This window comes from Penicillium antarcticum, assembly GCF_028974205.1.
Source record: "Penicillium antarcticum strain IBT 31339 chromosome Unknown utg000005l_segment0_segment0, whole genome shotgun sequence".
Taxonomy (NCBI): Eukaryota; Fungi; Ascomycota; class Eurotiomycetes; order Eurotiales; family Aspergillaceae; genus Penicillium; species Penicillium antarcticum.
The window spans coordinates 3,796,428-3,813,293 of NW_026695303.1; the positions used below are offsets into that span (position 1 = coordinate 3,796,428).

Sequence of the window (16,866 nt, forward strand, 5' to 3'; positions counted from 1 at the left end):
ATGAATAGCTCCCGACGAATCGCGTGCAAGCTGTGCAGAGACCGGAAAGTACGCTGCGATGGCGAGCAGCCGTCGTGCCAACGATGCCTGCGTGCAGGCGAGACCTGTGTCTACACGCCAACCAGCTGTCCCACCAAAGCTGACTTGCTCCAGACCATCGAAAGCCTGAGAGCCCGAGTGGGCAAGTGTCCTTTTCAACTCATCCGTTTCGACTCAGGACTGACCAGCCTTTCCTGTCTAGATATGACGGAAACCTCGTTGCTTCGACAACATCAGAGGCTCAAGGGCAGCCCCCATCTCACCCCTCCCATGCCCGAATCCGCCATGAGCCTCGAATACGCCAACTGTCTCCTCGATCCGTGCCTCCCGTCGCCCCGAAGCAGTGGGGACCCGCTCTTAGGGCCAGACCCCACCGACTCGAGCTTCTTCCATTCTTATGTCCCTCATAACCCGCGCCTTCAGCACGTAGGCCCGCAATCTGACTCCCTGCCCTTCTCCGTGGACGCGCCTCTCCCTCCTCCTCCTCTTCCTCTTCCTTCACCTACCACAGCACCAACACGCAGTTCAACATCTCACTCCCACATCCCCCCACTGCGCGAGATCCGCGCCCTGAATTCCCCGCCCGGCTCCTCCTACTCGCCCCCATTAAGTTCTTTCCCACAGACAGCCCCGGAGTACGACGACCCGCATCACCAAGACCGGCAGCGCATGCTATCGAGCTTCACCGGCTTCGCGACCGCGGCGTTCTCCACGCAGGCGGAGATCGCAGGAATCGGCTCCGTGGTGGCGGAGTATCTGGCGTGGGTGCGCAAGACCCCTGGTCGAATTGGCCGGGGTGCTGCGGCGGACGCGAACTGGATGGGGGTGCTTGAGACGTTAGAGATGCGGGTGCGCGAGGTGCATGATATGGCGGAGACAAGGAACTGGGCTGCCTGGGAGGGGATGATGAATGATGTGCCGCGTACGGAGGCGCTGGAGGGGGTGCTTCATGCGTGCGAGGGACAGGTGCACGAGCGGACGGAGAAGATTCGGAGGTTTTTTCAGGAGTGTTACGATGTTAATTCTGCATTGTCCGAGCAAATGATTGATCACAAGGCGGAACCTAGACCTCCGCAATGGGCCTGGTTGGGCTACGGGCCCCACATCCAGGGCCAAACCGAGCCAAGGGCCCATTGATAGGCGCCCAGTCCCAAAATAAGGTTCAACTATATCAGATCCCAAATCAAAAGTCTCTTTATAGTTCCCTTCCAAATACAGTAGTTGTATTTTATTAAAATTTGACCATATAGTAAGAATGCTTTATTTAATATATTTATCTAGCCGAGCCTATGATGAGTTAATGAACGACTTTTACGCGACGGTACCTCGGGCTTACGTGGACGTGAAGATGTAGGTCTTGTCTATGTCTCGCATGCTTAGGATCAGTAATTTAGAAAAGTATAGTTTCTTCTATAAGGTAATTGACTTAGACTCACGCTTCACCTTTCAATAGTCAAACTTCTGACCAACAAGCTGCTCGCTCATCTTCCACAGCTTCTCCGCCTCTACCGCACTTGTCGCCCAGGGCTTGACTGTCTCCGTCCATGGGTCTGCGATGTGACAGTCCTGAAGGTACGCGCCGTTGTGTTCTATTGATATCAGCCACATTATCGACCTACAAATAACATATAATCTGACCTGAAATATCTGGATCAAACGCAGCAAAGACGTGCGTGGCGGCCCCTTGATCCGGCGAGACGAAGGGAAAGGACGTCATCCACGCTTGTGGGTTCCCAAAGAATCGATCGATCTCCACTACATACGACAATGAGCCCTTGAGATTTACCTGATAGGGTGGATTTGTTAGAGAAACGAACGCAGTGCGGGGAACGCCGTGTTCCAATCCAAGTGGTCGCCTAGAGCGGTGTTGATGACGCCCGGATGCAGGCTGAAGGCCAGAAGGTTGTGCCTCGATCCCAGTTTCCGCGCCAGCGAGAGGGCCATGAGCATATTGGCTGACTTGGATTGGCCATACGCCTGCCACCGGTTATACGTCTCGCCGTCCTGTCCTCGTTAACCACTGATGTGGGAGTTGTGGGGTCAACTTACTCGGAAGTTGTAGTCGTGGAACCGGAATGGGCAGAGCCGGTGGCCATCACTGCTGACCATAACGATACGAGGCGCAGCGGAAGCTAGAATCTTACCCATGATCAAGTTCGTAAAGAGAAATGGACCGAGATGATTGGTCGCCAGCTGAGATTCGTAGCCGTCTGGAGACACGGCATGATCCACCGCCATGATTCCTGCGTTGTTTACCAGGATATCAATGGATGGAACATCCTTCCAGTTGTTTATTGTTGTCGCAGCCGCCCGAACCGCGTCAAGTGATGCCAAGTCCAGTTCGAGCGTTCGCACCTGGCTAGGTGAGAGTGACCCCTCTTCAACCAGGCCTTTCGCAGTGGCCTGGACCTTGGACGCGTTGCGACCCGCCAGGATAAGCACGGAAGGCTCCCATTTCGCAATTACCTTGACGAAGGCAGCCCCCAATCCAGAAGGCGAGACCCCTGTCGTCAGAACGATCTTCCCTTTGATTTGTGGAGCGTAGAGGGCGGCAAGGCTGGTAGCAGTCACGGTTGGGTGGCGGCCTTGCGATGGCGCAGTCATTGCTCTCGTATGGCTGGACCTAACGAAATAAACAAAAATAGAAAGACGGGCAGAGTGGTGGAGGCGGAGGATTTGGTGATGGCGTTGAGTTTGGGGGCGCAAAGAGCATACTACGGGAGCAATGGCTGCTAAAGGGATTTGAGAAATCCTGCACTTTAAGCACTAGAAGCACCTGCATGGGGCCTTCCGGCAGCTCCGCGATTTTGATATGGCACTTGGTTCTTACCTCTTAGCTTACGGCGCATCAGAGAATTAGTATACCCTAACTGGACCTTGCATCTGCCCAATAATCGGAGGTAGATGTTGATGGGACACCGTAAGATTCGCTATGTTTCTCAGGCCTGCTGCCAGGATAAAAATCCATCGTTCCTTCGGCCCCTACATCAATGCAAATCGGGAGTCCGAAAACTGCGTGCAACAGTTCTCGGCTAGTCAGAAAATGGCGGGCGGCTCGGGCCGCGCTCGGGCCGCGCTCGGGCAATTCGGACCGATTGGCGGCATCGCAGGGGCCAGCCGAACACTACACAGCCCCATGCACATCGCAGCTAGACAGGATCTGAATGGTTGCAGTCGATAGTCAGGCACGACCCACGTGGAAAAACAGGGGCAGTAGGCAGTGCATGAACAGGTGTTGATTTGCTCGTTCAACAATGTATTGTCATGTCCGGCTGGTAGCCTTGTGTTGGAAGACTTAATCTCGTATGCAGGACACGGGCATTCACGGCCTCAATCTACTCGGCCCGACTAATCCTAAGTTATGAAGGGACTAATTTGACAAATGAAATAAAGAAGACTCAAGGCGGCCACTTCGAAGAGAATCTAGGTATCCCTTGAGTGCGCTTGCTAGCTGCAAAAACCAGCTCGTTTATCACCGTCACCATGCAGGTTCAATTGTGGGCTTGGACTGCGGCCATCTTGGCCACCGTGCAAGCGGCGTCCGACACGCAACAGGACACGATTGGCGCCTTTGTCGATGCGCAAGGCGTTACGCACATCTACGGTAATTCGTTTGGCAGGCCTGGCTACAATGAAACCTATGACTACATTGTGAGTCTGCAGTTCCCGCTATGCAAGTGTTTGTTTTAGGCTGCTTCATGATTGCTGACCCATGGACGGTTAGATTGTTGGAGGTGGTAATGCTGGAAACGCGATTGCAGCTCGGCTAGCGCTCGACCCGGCCAACTATACTGTTGCTGTCCTCGAGGCAGGAAGCTTTTACGAAATCCTCGACGGCAACCGTACTCAAGTGCCTGGATACAATTATATCAACACGATCTCCTTCCCCCTTGGTTCTGCTACCACACCGACAACATGGGGTCTGACCACGGTGCCCCAAAAGGGTTACGATGACCGGGAAATATTTTATGCTGGAGGCCAGACATTTGGCGGCAGGTAAGAGAGTCTTCATATACAGAGAATGCCAGGATTAACGACACCAATGGCTAACGATGTTCTGACAACAGCTCCGCGGCAAACTACATGGGCTATCAACGGTAAGAAGGAAGATTGATTCCTGCTATTCCTCTGGCCAATGTTGACATTGCTCTTTTCATTAGACCCTCGGAAGGAAGCATGGACCAATGGGCGAAAGAAGTTGGCGACAACTTCTGGGCCTGGGACAATGTTTATCCAGCATTTAAGAAGAGCGTGCACTTTATACCTCCGGACTTCACCAAGATTGACCCGTCTCTCAACATTACCTATGACCCATCGGCATTCAGCGACAAAGGCGGGCCTCTCCACGTGTCCTATGGCAACTATCAAGGCCCATATGGACCATCTCTTAGTGAGGCGCTTGCCAAGTCAGGCCTGAGCCCCATAAAGGGGTTCAACAGCGGTAAGCTGATCGGATACGGAACGGCGACGGCGACAGTCGACCCCCGTTACGCCACTCGCGATACCTCCGAATCCTCGTTCCTCCAGGCGGCTGCGCGGGGCTCTAGTATTAAGATCTACCCCAACGCCCTGGCAACGAAGATCTTGTTCGACAATAAGAAGAAAGCCACAGGCGTTGAGGTGCAGAGCAACATTGCCACGTCAGACTTCAAGTTCCATCTGAATGCGACCAAAGAGGTTATCCTTTCGGCGGGAGTGGTGAGTCTTTCCATGGTTGAATCGTATACTCATCGACAAAGATCATCTAATTGATGTTTTATCAGTGGCATTCGCCTCAGCTGTTGATGCTGTCAGGTGTTGGACCTTCTGAGAAGCTGCAGCAATTCGGCATCGATGTTGTCGCCGATCTGCCCGGCGTCGGCCAGAATGAACATGTGCGTATAAATATCACCAATAATCACATAATTGGGCGGCCACTGACCCTTTTGACAGGACCAACCGGTGGTGGGCATGGTCTTAGCAGTCAATGTCACTACGAATACCCAGTTACAGGCAGGAAATCCCGAGAGCGTCGCGTCCGCCTTGTCCGAGTATATCAACCATCAATCGGGCCCTCTGTCCGGCATCGGCACAGGCCAGGGCATAGGTAAGAGTCCTCTTCGCACTACGTAGTGCCTTACCCATTTCTGCGCGACGCTGACAATCCATATCCAGCCTTTGAGAAGTTCCCCGCATCCTACCGGGCCAACTTCAGCAAGTCCACTCGGGCCTACCTGGATACATATGCCTCGGACTGGCCTGACGTCGAGATTCTGCCCCTTGAGAACGGCCCCGTGGTGAGCTCTATCGGTCCGAACGACAACCTCCTCACCTTCGCCGCAGTCCTCCTCTCCACCAAGTCGCGCGGCAACATGACCATCTCCAGCAACAGCATCCTCGACCCTCCCCTCATCAGCCCCAACTGGCTGCAAGAGGATGAGGACGTCGAGCAAGCCTACGCCGCATTCTTGCGTCTCCGCGAGGTTGCCTCGAACTGGGATCCTGCCGTCCTCCTGGGCGAGCTTTCGCCTGGCCCCCAGCTCACCGGCAAGAAGGCGATCCTCGAGTGGATGCGAAAGGATATGAACATGATCTTCCACGGGACATCCACCTGTGAGTACTAAAGCAGCTTATCGAATTGTTATCTGGCGGTGCAACAGAGCCGAAAGTAGAGTTGAGACTGACATTTCCCCTTACCCCATCTAGGCAAAATGGGACCTAAGAAGGATACCTCGGCCGTCGTGGACTCGCGAGCTCGCGTGCACGGTGTTACCGGTCTTCGCGTGGTTGATGCCAGCGCCTTTCCGTTCTGTCCTCCTGGCCATCCCATGTCGTCTATCTGTGAGTTTGCTAGCGGCATCCTTTCGTACGCTTTCACTACTAACATATTACTCTCCTAGACATGTTTGCCGAGAAAATCGCCGAGTCTATTCTTGGTGGAAATTAGGCTGAGTGGGAAGAAACAGGAGCAGACACTAGCAGGATGTCTTCTTTGTATCTGGACGATACGTGAAGAAGATGCTCATTCCTGCCCTGTAAATAGTACTAGAATGGGCTCCTTGGAATTATAGATCATTGTCTCTTCATGGAAATATGCCTTGATAACGTCTCTGCGGTGCTTCGAGCAAACTCGCTCAGCAATTATATATTCTGTTCGTCAGTCAGACTAGATAATTTGATCTCAACTTAGCACTCAGGTGCGCTCTAAAAGATTGTATCAAATGCTTTAACTTATATCTTAGCCATCCGATCTCCTCTGCTGCAAATATAAATATTAACCAGTGAAAGGTCAAGGCGTATTTTTTGGATCTTCCAACCCGCGGTTGTATCTATTGCTTTTCCATCGCTACGCTCCCAGTCAAAGATTTGACCATCTACACACACACACATATATATATTTACTGTAGTGGGGGATTGCCATTCGACCTTGGTATTTCCTAAAGACAAAGTTCTGCCTTGGTGCCTAACAAAAATAGGCTTGTCTCGCTCATAGCATTAGACTTAGCTTCTACACATCCCCGACAGAATGAAGAATTGAACCCCCTGCTTGATATGAGCTTCGCATCGCTATCTGTCATCAACGCATCGCTACGACCGTCACCACAGACTTTCTAGTTCTGTTTGGTGGTTTGTCCTGCTTCCGTCGATACGCCAGTTTCATGGCTGCCACCGCGCGTTCCTCCCTCTTCAATACATATGTTCACAGACTGCTTAAACAACACAGAACGTCAAGAGAATATATGCCAAACCATCAACTTAAAGTTTATACCCTAGGCATATATAGCTTGTCAACAATACCCTACGAATACTGCATGAAACCGGAGATACTATAGATCCGATGCCAAGGAATTAGTCATTATACTAGGCATAAATAGCTTCGTAATAGGGGTAATACAACTCAGAGTCATTGATATCTCCAATTGGTCGGATACAGTACAGGGATTCCGAAGATTCGACATAGCTACAATCAATATTTGTTAGCATGTTTCGATCCTTCGACCAGAAAACACCAGCTGGATGGTGGTAGGTCTAACAGTATTGTATCCAACAATATTCACCAGCGGATGGATAAACATAGAATCTTCCTTGCAATTGCCTACGCTTATCCAAGTTGACTCAAGTTTTCATCGAGATGATCAAATTATCACGGCAAACATTGACTAGTGGCTCATCATCTCCGCAGGTGAACTGAAGCTCGGTGGTTCGGGCCGATTGATATCGTGCCGGGGCGAAAATCCCATTAGCTTCAGATTACCCCGAAGGACCTGAAGCCAATAATGGAGTGTCATACTCAAATTGCACCGGACGCTAGTAAATTCTTGAATATAATAGTCGTGTGTCTGGTAAGAGCTCTCCATCGGGCATTTTCACCTTGCACCGAACGACCTGCTGCAATGGGCACCTCGCGTGTTGTGCCGGCCCTCCTCGGCCTCTCTGCATTCGCCTTCTACATAACATGGGGCGCATCCTTAAGCAACGGCACCTTGGACCGCATGCTCCATATCCGGGGCGCAGCGGTCCCCTGCATCCCTGGCACCCATGAGCCCCTGCGTCTGCGATTCACCGGCATCGCACCAATCGACTACTGGTGCACCATCATGGTGCTCTTCTTCTGGGAAGCGGTCGATGGCAGTCACCCCGCGACCAGTATGAACGGGATATACTTCCTTGGGCAGCTTGTGGGCATCTGGACCCTGGTGTGGGTGGAGGGGATCCGCAGGGGAGAGAGACACATGGTCGCCAAGTAAGTAATCAGTGATATGGGTTCCTGTATCTCCAAGGCGAGTATACCCAGGTATAGTACACAGAATGATTGACTTGGTGTTTCTCTAGAGCGGCGCTCTGGGCCCTAGCGATGCAGAACTTCACTTTGGCCTGCATTGGCCCGATCTACTTTGCTCTCCATCTCGAGGCCAGCCATAACGTGCGAGCCCCTGCCGCACGTCAACTGCGGTATCTCCCGTGGTCGATGGTTCTGGGGTACGTCGTCCCAAGCATCATGCTGGGCCTCCCGTCTCCAAACGTGGTCTCGTACCCGGCCCAACAGGCCGCCATCGCCCTATGGACGCCGTTTCCCGTGTGGGTTGGATTGATTCACAGCCTATTGAGCTGGTGCGGAGGCCACATCTACAACATCTCCCCGGAGCCCGCGGCAGAAAGGTCATCCAAGATCTACTTGCACGCGGCCCGACCGGTTTATCTCTTCGCTGTCATCGGCAGCGCTATCGTCCACATCGGGACGGTCGTGACTTCGTTGAGCACCGTGGTGTTCCCCTCCCTCTTTGTGGCGTCCGCTCGGGAGGCGCTGGCACCACAGACCTTGCTATTTCCCAGGAACTTGCTGTTAGACAGTATTGGTGCTGGAGTGTTGAACTTCATGCAGTGGGACCAGTGGGTTGGGTACGCGGCGTTGTGGATGTGGGTTCTGAAGATAACACAGGAAGGTGGGATGAGGGTGCAGACGAAGGCAGGGTTGCTCTGGAGAGCGCTGGAGGTGGTTGTGTGTGTTGCCCTGCTGGGCCCTGGGGGTGCGGCGGTACTGTTTGTGTGGCGGAGAGATGAGACCGTGGAATAGAGAGGCAATCAGTTTTGTACTCTAGATAGTCAATATATAGTCAATACTTTGCTCGACATTGAAGACATCGTCTACACGAATGTCAGAATATTTCCAAATATTACCTCGATATAATTCAGTCAACGTGTGAATGTATATATTATGTTTAGGGCATGGAGATGCGTCATCTCCATATAGATTTTAACTATACTTTTATAATTTCTGTTACTATTACTTTATAAATTAGGGTTCTGATATAATTAATTCTAATATATAGTATTTATTTCTAATTAAATAGTATAAAAATGAAGTAAATAATAAGTTTTTTAAAATATTTACTGAAGGTCTTGGCAAAGCAATGCAAATCATACAAACCTCTGCAAGCATTGCAACTTCTTTCTATCATTCAGAACTAAGAATCAACACCATCTCCTGGGTATCCATTCATTACCATTTCGACGACTATATGCTATGGTATGGCAGAGGCCGCTGCCGCGATCTCTTCTAGGTACATCTGCTTTGCTTCAACCCTACCATGCCATCATCCCTTGTGTTCTGGCATGTCCCCGTCAGGCCAGTCCTTGGTTTTCGCAGACAACGCCCGCAAATTTGGTGATTGTGAGACTCGGACTCAACAGCTGCTGGAAAGGAATATTCAGGTCGTATTCCTTGAAGATCCAGTTGCGCAACTCGGCTCCGATCATACTGTCCAGCCCGTAATCGACGATAGGGATCGTGTCAGGCTCGAATACATCGGATTCGAGGAGAAGTAGCCGAGCGAGCCTGGTGGTGAAGTGTTCTGCGACCATGCCCCGAGCCTCGTCCAGTGAGCCCGCTCGCTTGACCGCGTTAAGGATCGTATCTTCTGCGCTTCCGTGATTGGCTGATGCGTTTGCATTGACTGCCGCCATGATGCCTTTGAATCGCGCGTCTTCGGTCCAGAAACTGTCAGTGACGTCGTTGCTCGACAGCGACTCGCTCAGCTTGCTGGGATCCAAACCGACGATGAGATGATCGGCCGGATGGGTGCTACTTTGCGTCAAGACTGCCGCCTCGATCGCCTCCAGCAAGTGCGTCTCATCGATTCCGTAGATGCCCTTGCGACGCAGCGCGGCCTCAATCTCGGGGTTCTCTGCCACAACCCCAACGTTCTGGACCATGGGAAGCACCAGAGACGATCCTGGCTGCCCTCTCAATACGCGATGCCGGCAAAGAGAGTCCAGGAAGCTGTTTCCTGCTGCGTAATTGGCTTGACCAGGAGTTCCCAGGATACCCGAGGTCGAGCTGGTGCATAGGAAGAAATCCAGGTCCGTGTTCGCCAGCACCTCGTGCAAGTTAATCGCTCCCGTGACCTTGGGGCCGATTGAAGTTTTCCAACTGTCATGGGACATGGAATGAAAGAGACCATCCTAAAAGTAACAATTAGTGATCCACTTGACAAAGAAACAAGGCATAGATCTACTTACGCGAAGCACCATGGCGGCATGAACCACACCGCGGACAGGGTGGCTGGCCGGAATGCTCTGGATCGCCGCTCGAACGTTTTCCTTGTTTGCGACATCTCCTCGAATGACCTGGCAGGTTACGCCCATTCCTTCGAGGGCACGGACTAGATCCGCAGCGTCCGCCTTGTCAGTACCCGATCGTGACAGAAATGCGAACCGACGAGCGCCGCGCTGAACCATCCAGGAAGTCAAACTGCGACCCAGACCTCCAAGACAGCCGACTAAGAAATAGGTCGCGTCAGGCCGGAAGCGGATTTGCATCCGACGAGGCTGAACGTGGATCAGGCCATCCGACTCCGCATATTCGATCACCGTCTTCTTAGCAGCAAAGTCGTCGCTGAAAGCTGCCACTGCATGGTCGTATTCGGCAATGTTCCGCTTTTCGATGGGAGAGACCAGCGAAATTGCGTTTTGTCGGTAGAGTGAAAGGGTTTGGCGCAGATACGCGGATAGGAGTTGCGGCTTCTGGTGGTATAGCTCAATGATGTCAAATGCCATATAGCTCGCGCATCGGGCCAAGGGGACCGTATCCAAAGCGCTGCGCTTCAAGCTATTCTTGCGGCCGATCTCGATGAATCGACCAAACGTCGCGATATCTCTCCAGCACTCGTGAGCAACAGTGGGTGAAATATAAGCTGAGCTGAAGACCACATCCGCCGCTACCCCACCGGTACGTTGCTTCAATGTTGACATAAGGTTGTTGTCAACATCAAAGATGATATTGTCCAGGGGCAGACCAAATAGTGCCGCGACAGTCGCTGCCTCCGTACTCGTTGGAACCGCCACGTACGTTCTGGCGCCCATGTGTTTGCTGAGTGCGATGGCCGCGGCACCAAAGTTACCGCTGCCGTGGAGAATGAGGACTACCTCGTTGAGCTCCACCTTCGACAAAGTGTCAAGACCGTGTAAGGCGGTTGCATATGCCATTGGCAACGTCACCAGCTCCTCCGGTACGTCGCCCGCGTTGGCTTTCTGGACCATGCCCGCATGGACGGTCTGGAAGCTGGCCAGCCTGTCGTGACTGAATCCAACGACGTAGTCACCAACTTCGAGCTCCTTGACGTTCGATCCTTTCTGGGTGACTTCTCCGTAAATTTCATGGGAGAATGTTGTTAGTGGATCGGTACCGTTGCGAACAAAGACATCTTCTTTGTTGAGGTCGCTCAAGGCCACTCGAACCTGGACTTCATCAGGCCCAACAGTCTGGTCGGCCCGGACATCATGAGTGAAAACCAACTTCGAGGCTTGCGGCATTCCCACCAGCTTGTCAGACTGTTTGAAAGGCACAGACTGCACGATTGAGCTCTGGGGCCCGTAGTGATGATTGAGCGTATCATTCGCCACCACTCGACTTATGTGCACCAGGTCATTCGCGACGCAGTATTCTGATTCCTTTCCGTCCGCGTGGGTGATCTGCCGTTCCACAGCTCGGACGATTTCATGGACAGCACAGTTCAGAGACGTGTTACTCAGGTCCAAATCGAGAGTCGTCAAGTCGAGCGATGCCATCTCCGAAGTCACGGAGCGCGCGAGTCCGGAGGCCATGGCTTGTTCTGGCATCGTGCCATTGATCAACCCTCCCACCGTCACCCAAAGGACGGAAGAGGCATTGGAGAGACTTTCCTGCAAGCGAGACAGCTCGTTTTCCTGGAGTGTCGACAAGAAGGGCCCTTCAAGGTCGCAGGTTACCACCACGTGCTTGCCCGGCGCAATTTGTGCATCGGCTAGTGCAACGAGTCGACACGATCCCAGCGGCTTAAGGGCTTGAAGAAGCTCTCCGGGAATATCAGTGACGTTGTCGCGATAGACAATGGTAATTGTTGAATCACCAGTGGCACCGTTGCCGTTGCTAAGGGCAGCACCATTCTGCGCTTGTTTGGGTGTGGCGATGGCAACGCCATTCATCAATCTCATCACCTGAAAGCGTTCATTCAAGGACAAGCACTTATCGGAGTCTCCAATGACTCGACCGCCGGGTGCCAGTAGCCACTCAAGCTTGGAGCCTTCCGTCGGAGTTCCCAAGAGGACGAGATCAAACTCGTTGCCTTTCAAACCCTGTTGCTCAAGCTCCATCGCAGGATCGACTTTTAGAACACTTGCTCGCTGATAACCAGAAATGGCTTGTTTGAGCACGTCAACTTGGGCATCAGTGGCTGTCGTGGCCGTATAGTTGATCAAATCGCTGGTTTTGCAGATTGAAACTGGGTCCTGGGCCGCCAGATCGAGTACCTTGAGACCCGGCTTTTTGAAAGCAGCCAGTGCCACCAAGTCGCTGGTGCTGAGATCTTTAATCGGACTTGATTCCGTGAGTGTGTCGATGTCGATGTCCCAAGTCATTTGCATGAACGGCTGCTCTTTGATCTCAGACCCACGACTCTGTGGCACCGCGGCCTCGTAGGAAACACAACGCATTCCTTTGATAGACAAGAGAAGTTGGCCATCGCTTCCCACCAGCTGTGTCCCCGAGACGAAAGATCGAAATCCTCGCTCGTCGGTCCAAGCATAAGCCTGTGCGTCACATTTTTCCTCCTGGGTTTGGGAGGGTTGCCTGGTGCAATAAACCCGTTAGCTCTGATACTAAGAGTCTGGTAGCAACGAACAGAAACTATACAAGACTTACCAAACTGAGACCTCGTCTACTTGTATGGGTACGGCACCACATGTCATGTCCTGAATGCGACCAGCGTAGATCGAAACAATGATGAGCTGAAGACATGAATCCATACACGCCGGATGCAAGACGTAACGAGATTCACCTTCAACTATACCGGAGCTCCTTTTCACCACGGACGATGCGGCTGCTTGGTAGCTTTTTCCGTCTGTGCGAATGCTCTGCATGTCTTGAAAGGAGGGTCCATAGTCGAAGCCGACGGTTTTCAGCGCCTGGTTCCACGCCTTTCCTGTGGCTCGCTGGGTGAAGGTCGGGACATGTCGCGGGGGTTGTCTAGCAGCACATGGATTGACGCCGACGGTGCCGGTCATATGGCTGTTCCAGTGGCCATCTCGCGAGCACGACGACACATTGAAGTCCCACCAGGCGCGCCCCGCGTCATCCGAATAGACACTCAGCTGAAGAGCGAACAGGGTCTCAATCCCGTCGTCATCGTCGGGAACCACGAGGGCCGCTTTTATCGAAACATCCCGAAGAGTAAATCCTGCTATCTCGATCGGACTGGAACTGTCCTCATTTACCTGGGTAAGAGCTTCCATGGCCATGCTGAAGTAGCCAGCAGCGGGGAATACTGCCTCGCCGCCAAGCGAATGGTGCTTTAGCCATGGCAGATCCACAATCCGCAGACAGTTCCTCCACGTGGGTTCAGTTTTCGAGCCTCCTGGGATACGAGTACCTAGCACGTCGTGTCGAGGATGCTTGGGAGCCCGATGCTCTGTCGATTGTCGCGGCTCTGCCCAGAGGTCTTTCGGGTAGTTCCATTGATACGGCGGCAGGTCGACCAGTAATTTGCCCTTCTTCAGTTGGACCTTGCCTGTCGGGGAGATCTGCTCAATTGCAATGACCCGATCATAGTCCAGGGGGAAGTTCCTTAGGAAGAGCTGACCGGCCAGGTTTAATAGCTGGATCGCCGAGTTTCCTCCACGTTGCATGGTAGGGAGGTAGTCGATCTTGTCGAATTTCTCCGTCCGGCATATCTGGTTGATGGGGCCCTTGAGCGCGGAGTGAGGTCCGATCTCAACGAGAACGTCGACCTTGTATTGCGCATCGGATCCGATGGTATGGACTGCCTGGTTTAATTTAACGGGACTCATCAGGTTCGCGCACCAGTAGTCCGCATTCAGCGGCTGTGTGGGATCCAGAGGGGTGTTCGTGACCGAGGAGACCATCACGGCCCTGGTGGACTTGCGACTTCCTGCTTCAACCTCGGAAGCTGCCTCGTGCATGAGCTTGTGGTAAACTGCGGAGGCTGGCTTCACATGGAACGAGTGGTATGCCTTTCCACCCGTCTTGACGACTCGTGCAAAGACGCTGTCCGCGTCCAGCTTGCCCTTCACAGCACCAATGGCAGCCGCATCTCCACTCAATGTCACGAGTGCTGGGGAATTATGGCATGCCACCACCACTTGTCCCTCGTATCCAGAAAGATAGGGCTGGACAGCTTCAGCGCCGAGTCCTACAGCCATCATGGCTCCATCGGTGTCGATATCCTTGACGGTCTTGCCGCGGAAGTAAGCCGCGATGATGGCCTCATTGAAGCCAACCAAACCAGCCGCATACGCGGCAGCGATCTCTCCCGAGGAATGGCCCACTGTAACCTATTGATTGCATCAGTCAACATCTAGCAGCGTGTGAAAACCCTAGTCTGCACTTACCGCCGGCTTGACCCCCCAAGAATCCAATAAATCAACCAACGCCATCTGAATCGCGGTGCACAGGGGTTGAGAAAATTCAGCCTCATTGATGCGAGATTCTGAGGAATCTTCATGCAAGACATCCTCCAAGGTCCACTCGGGGCCGTTGGAGAGATCCCCAAGAACTTGGTCGAGTTTGCGAATTGTCCGCAGAAAGCTCGGATAGTACAACATGAGCTCGCATCCCATGCGTGCCCATTGGGCACCTTGGCCTGTGAAAACGAATCCCAAAGTGGGAGTTTTCTTCTTGTCCGCGAAAACAAAAGACTGGGCTACCTCTCCGAAAGCCTTTGTAGTCTCGTTGGGACAAGTGACGACGAAGCCGCGGCTCGCTAACTTGGATCGCCGATTGGCCAGGGTATAGGACAAATCGACGATATTGTAATCGTCTAACACCTTTGCATACGCCTCGATATTGCGCATCAGCGTGGGTTTGTCGTGTGCAGAAAAGGGCAGCAGGTAGGGCCGCTTTTGGTGGAAAACGCCTCGCTCAGTTGGCTTAGTCCTTTTCCGGCCATGGGAATATCCAGGGACTAGTGAATCTGCGCCCTCGACAATGAAATGGCCGTTGGTTCCGCCGTATCCGAAGCTATTGACACTGACTCGTCGGACAGGAAGGTGGGTTGGGAAAGGCTGGGGCACACTAGGTACCTTGACGTGCCAGTTCTCCCAGTCGACTGATTAAACGAATCAGTTCAAGTGCTCTGGGGGGAGGGATCAGGGAAAACTCACTGTTTGGGTTAGGGTTCTCGACTCCTCGAGTGGGCGGAATGATGCCGGCTTCTACGGTCAGGACTGCTTTGATGATGGCCGAGAGACCGCTCGCAGCCTCACTGTGGCCGATGTTGGTCTTAACAGCCCCGATCAGTAGTGTGGAATCCATTCCCTGGGGGCCCTTCTTGTTCATCGCTTGAGAGACTGCGTGCACCTCCAGAGGGTCGCCAATCGCAGTGCCGGTTCCGTGGCATTCGAAGTATCCTGTAAGACGCGGGTCCAAGTCACCACCACGTTCGTAGGCGTCACGAATTACCTGGGCCTGTCCCTCCAGGTTTGGATGAGTGATGCCGACCCCAGGAACCTTTCCGTTGTTGTTCACAGCTGAAGATCGCAGCACACCTCGGATCGGGTCGCCATCCCGGACCGCATCGCTGAGACGTTTGAGGTAGACTGCGCCTACACCCTCGGCTCTCCCGTAGCCATTGGCCGACGCGTCAAACGTGTGACAGGTCGAATCGGGTGACAGGACTCCTAGCTTGGCTGTGTTCATATGCTGGTCGACGGTCAGGATCAAGTTGGTTCCTCCAACCACCGCCCCGTTGCACTCATTGTTGCGCAGCGCATTGCACGCGTTATGCATCGCATATACCGACGATGAACACGCGGTATTCACAGTCATACTCGGTCCGGAGATATTGAAAACATGGCTGATACGATTGGAAATGATGCCGGGGTCGACCCCCGTGGCTGCATAGCTGTGACGAAAGTCGGGCTCTTTGAACGACATCTGCTGGAAGTCACTGGTGAAACTGCCAACGAAGACTCCGGTCTTGGTGTTCTCAATCTGATTGAGGGAAACACCACCAGACTCGAACGCTTCGTAGACCACCTCGAGGAGTTTCCGCTGCTGAGGGTCCATCCACATCGCCTCCACGGGTGAGATGTTGAAAACGACAGGGTCGAATTCCTGGAGGCTGCTGTCCAGGAAATATCCGCCGGGGACATTGAATGATCCTGGGCGTTCATTATTTGGGTGAAGATGAGCGTCGATGTTGAATCGGGAAGCTGGAACTTTGGCTGTTCGCCCTGTCCTTTTGTTGATCATCATATCCCAGAACTGGGCGGGAGAAGAGACGTTCCCTGGGAGTCGACATCCTACTCCGTCAGGGTTAGTATCAAATTGAACCTGGCTTCAGGGGAAAAGTTGACGTTACCCATTCCAACAACGGCTATAGGCTCCAATTGCTCGCTGATGGGCTTCTCCGCGTATCCATCGAAGTAAATGGCATTGTACTCCTTGTCGCTAACAATCGCATGTTCATTCAGCCAGTCACTTTCTTCACTGGAAGTGCTGGCCAAGGAAGAGGGGCGTCGTAAGAGGGAAGGCATGATGAAATATTGAAAGGTATAGTAAATGAACGAGCTGCAACTTCAGTGTTACCTCGATATTTAGTGTCTATGGTTTTGCATCGAGTCTGCGGCGCTGGAATCACCAGTTCCTGACGTCCGGACCAAATATAGAAGCATGGGTCACTACCAAAGCGGAATAGCTTCGGACCTGTTCTCCATTGGTGCTTATGGACTACAACGATAATAGATGTGGATTGATATCGCTGCTCCTTCCGGGTGCTTCTGCCCGGTGTGCCCGGTTCTCAGGCCGACACTTAGTTGCGCGCTCGGTCCGAGCATAGTTTGCAATTACAAGGC

General features: G+C 52.9%; 5 protein-coding genes across 5 annotated transcripts; 3 read left to right on the forward strand and 2 right to left on the reverse strand.

The window, feature by feature from the left end:
• On the forward strand, positions 1-1,176 carry N7508_006090 (Zn(II)2Cys6 transcription factor domain-containing protein; the record flags this gene model as incomplete). Its single annotated transcript, XM_058464156.1, has 1 exon — positions 1-1,176. The coding sequence occupies one exon, from the start codon at positions 1-3 to the stop codon at positions 1,174-1,176; it is 1,176 nt and encodes a 391-aa protein (XP_058320634.1).
• Positions 1,177-1,485: 309 nt separating this feature from the next.
• On the reverse strand, positions 1,486-2,643 carry N7508_006091 (uncharacterized protein; the record flags this gene model as incomplete). The annotated part of the gene is made up of 4 exons (XM_058464157.1): positions 1,486-1,628; positions 1,678-1,794; positions 1,857-2,043; positions 2,089-2,643. The coding sequence occupies 4 exons, from the start codon at positions 2,641-2,643 to the stop codon at positions 1,486-1,488; spliced, it is 1,002 nt and encodes a 333-aa protein (XP_058320635.1).
• An 879-nt stretch (positions 2,644-3,522) lies between these two features.
• On the forward strand, positions 3,523-5,965 carry N7508_006092 (GMC family oxidoreductase; the record flags this gene model as incomplete). The annotated part of the gene is made up of 9 exons (XM_058464158.1): positions 3,523-3,690; positions 3,764-4,035; positions 4,107-4,136; positions 4,200-4,737; positions 4,803-4,913; positions 4,972-5,125; positions 5,194-5,631; positions 5,725-5,859; positions 5,919-5,965. 9 exons carry the CDS (start codon positions 3,523-3,525, stop codon positions 5,963-5,965), a joined length of 1,893 nt encoding a protein of 630 aa, XP_058320636.1.
• Positions 5,966-7,412: 1,447 nt separating this feature from the next.
• N7508_006093 (uncharacterized protein) lies at positions 7,413-8,593 on the forward strand (the record flags this gene model as incomplete). The annotated part of the gene is made up of 2 exons (XM_058464159.1): positions 7,413-7,762; positions 7,852-8,593. 2 exons carry the CDS (start codon positions 7,413-7,415, stop codon positions 8,591-8,593), a joined length of 1,092 nt encoding a protein of 363 aa, XP_058320637.1.
• Positions 8,594-9,141: 548 nt separating this feature from the next.
• N7508_006094 (type I polyketide synthase) lies at positions 9,142-16,548 on the reverse strand (the record flags this gene model as incomplete). The annotated part of the gene is made up of 7 exons (XM_058464160.1): positions 9,142-9,981; positions 10,039-12,625; positions 12,698-13,202; positions 13,635-14,346; positions 14,404-15,119; positions 15,175-16,314; positions 16,374-16,548. The coding sequence occupies 7 exons, from the start codon at positions 16,546-16,548 to the stop codon at positions 9,142-9,144; spliced, it is 6,675 nt and encodes a 2,224-aa protein (XP_058320638.1).
• Positions 16,549-16,866: the final 318 nt, after the last annotated feature.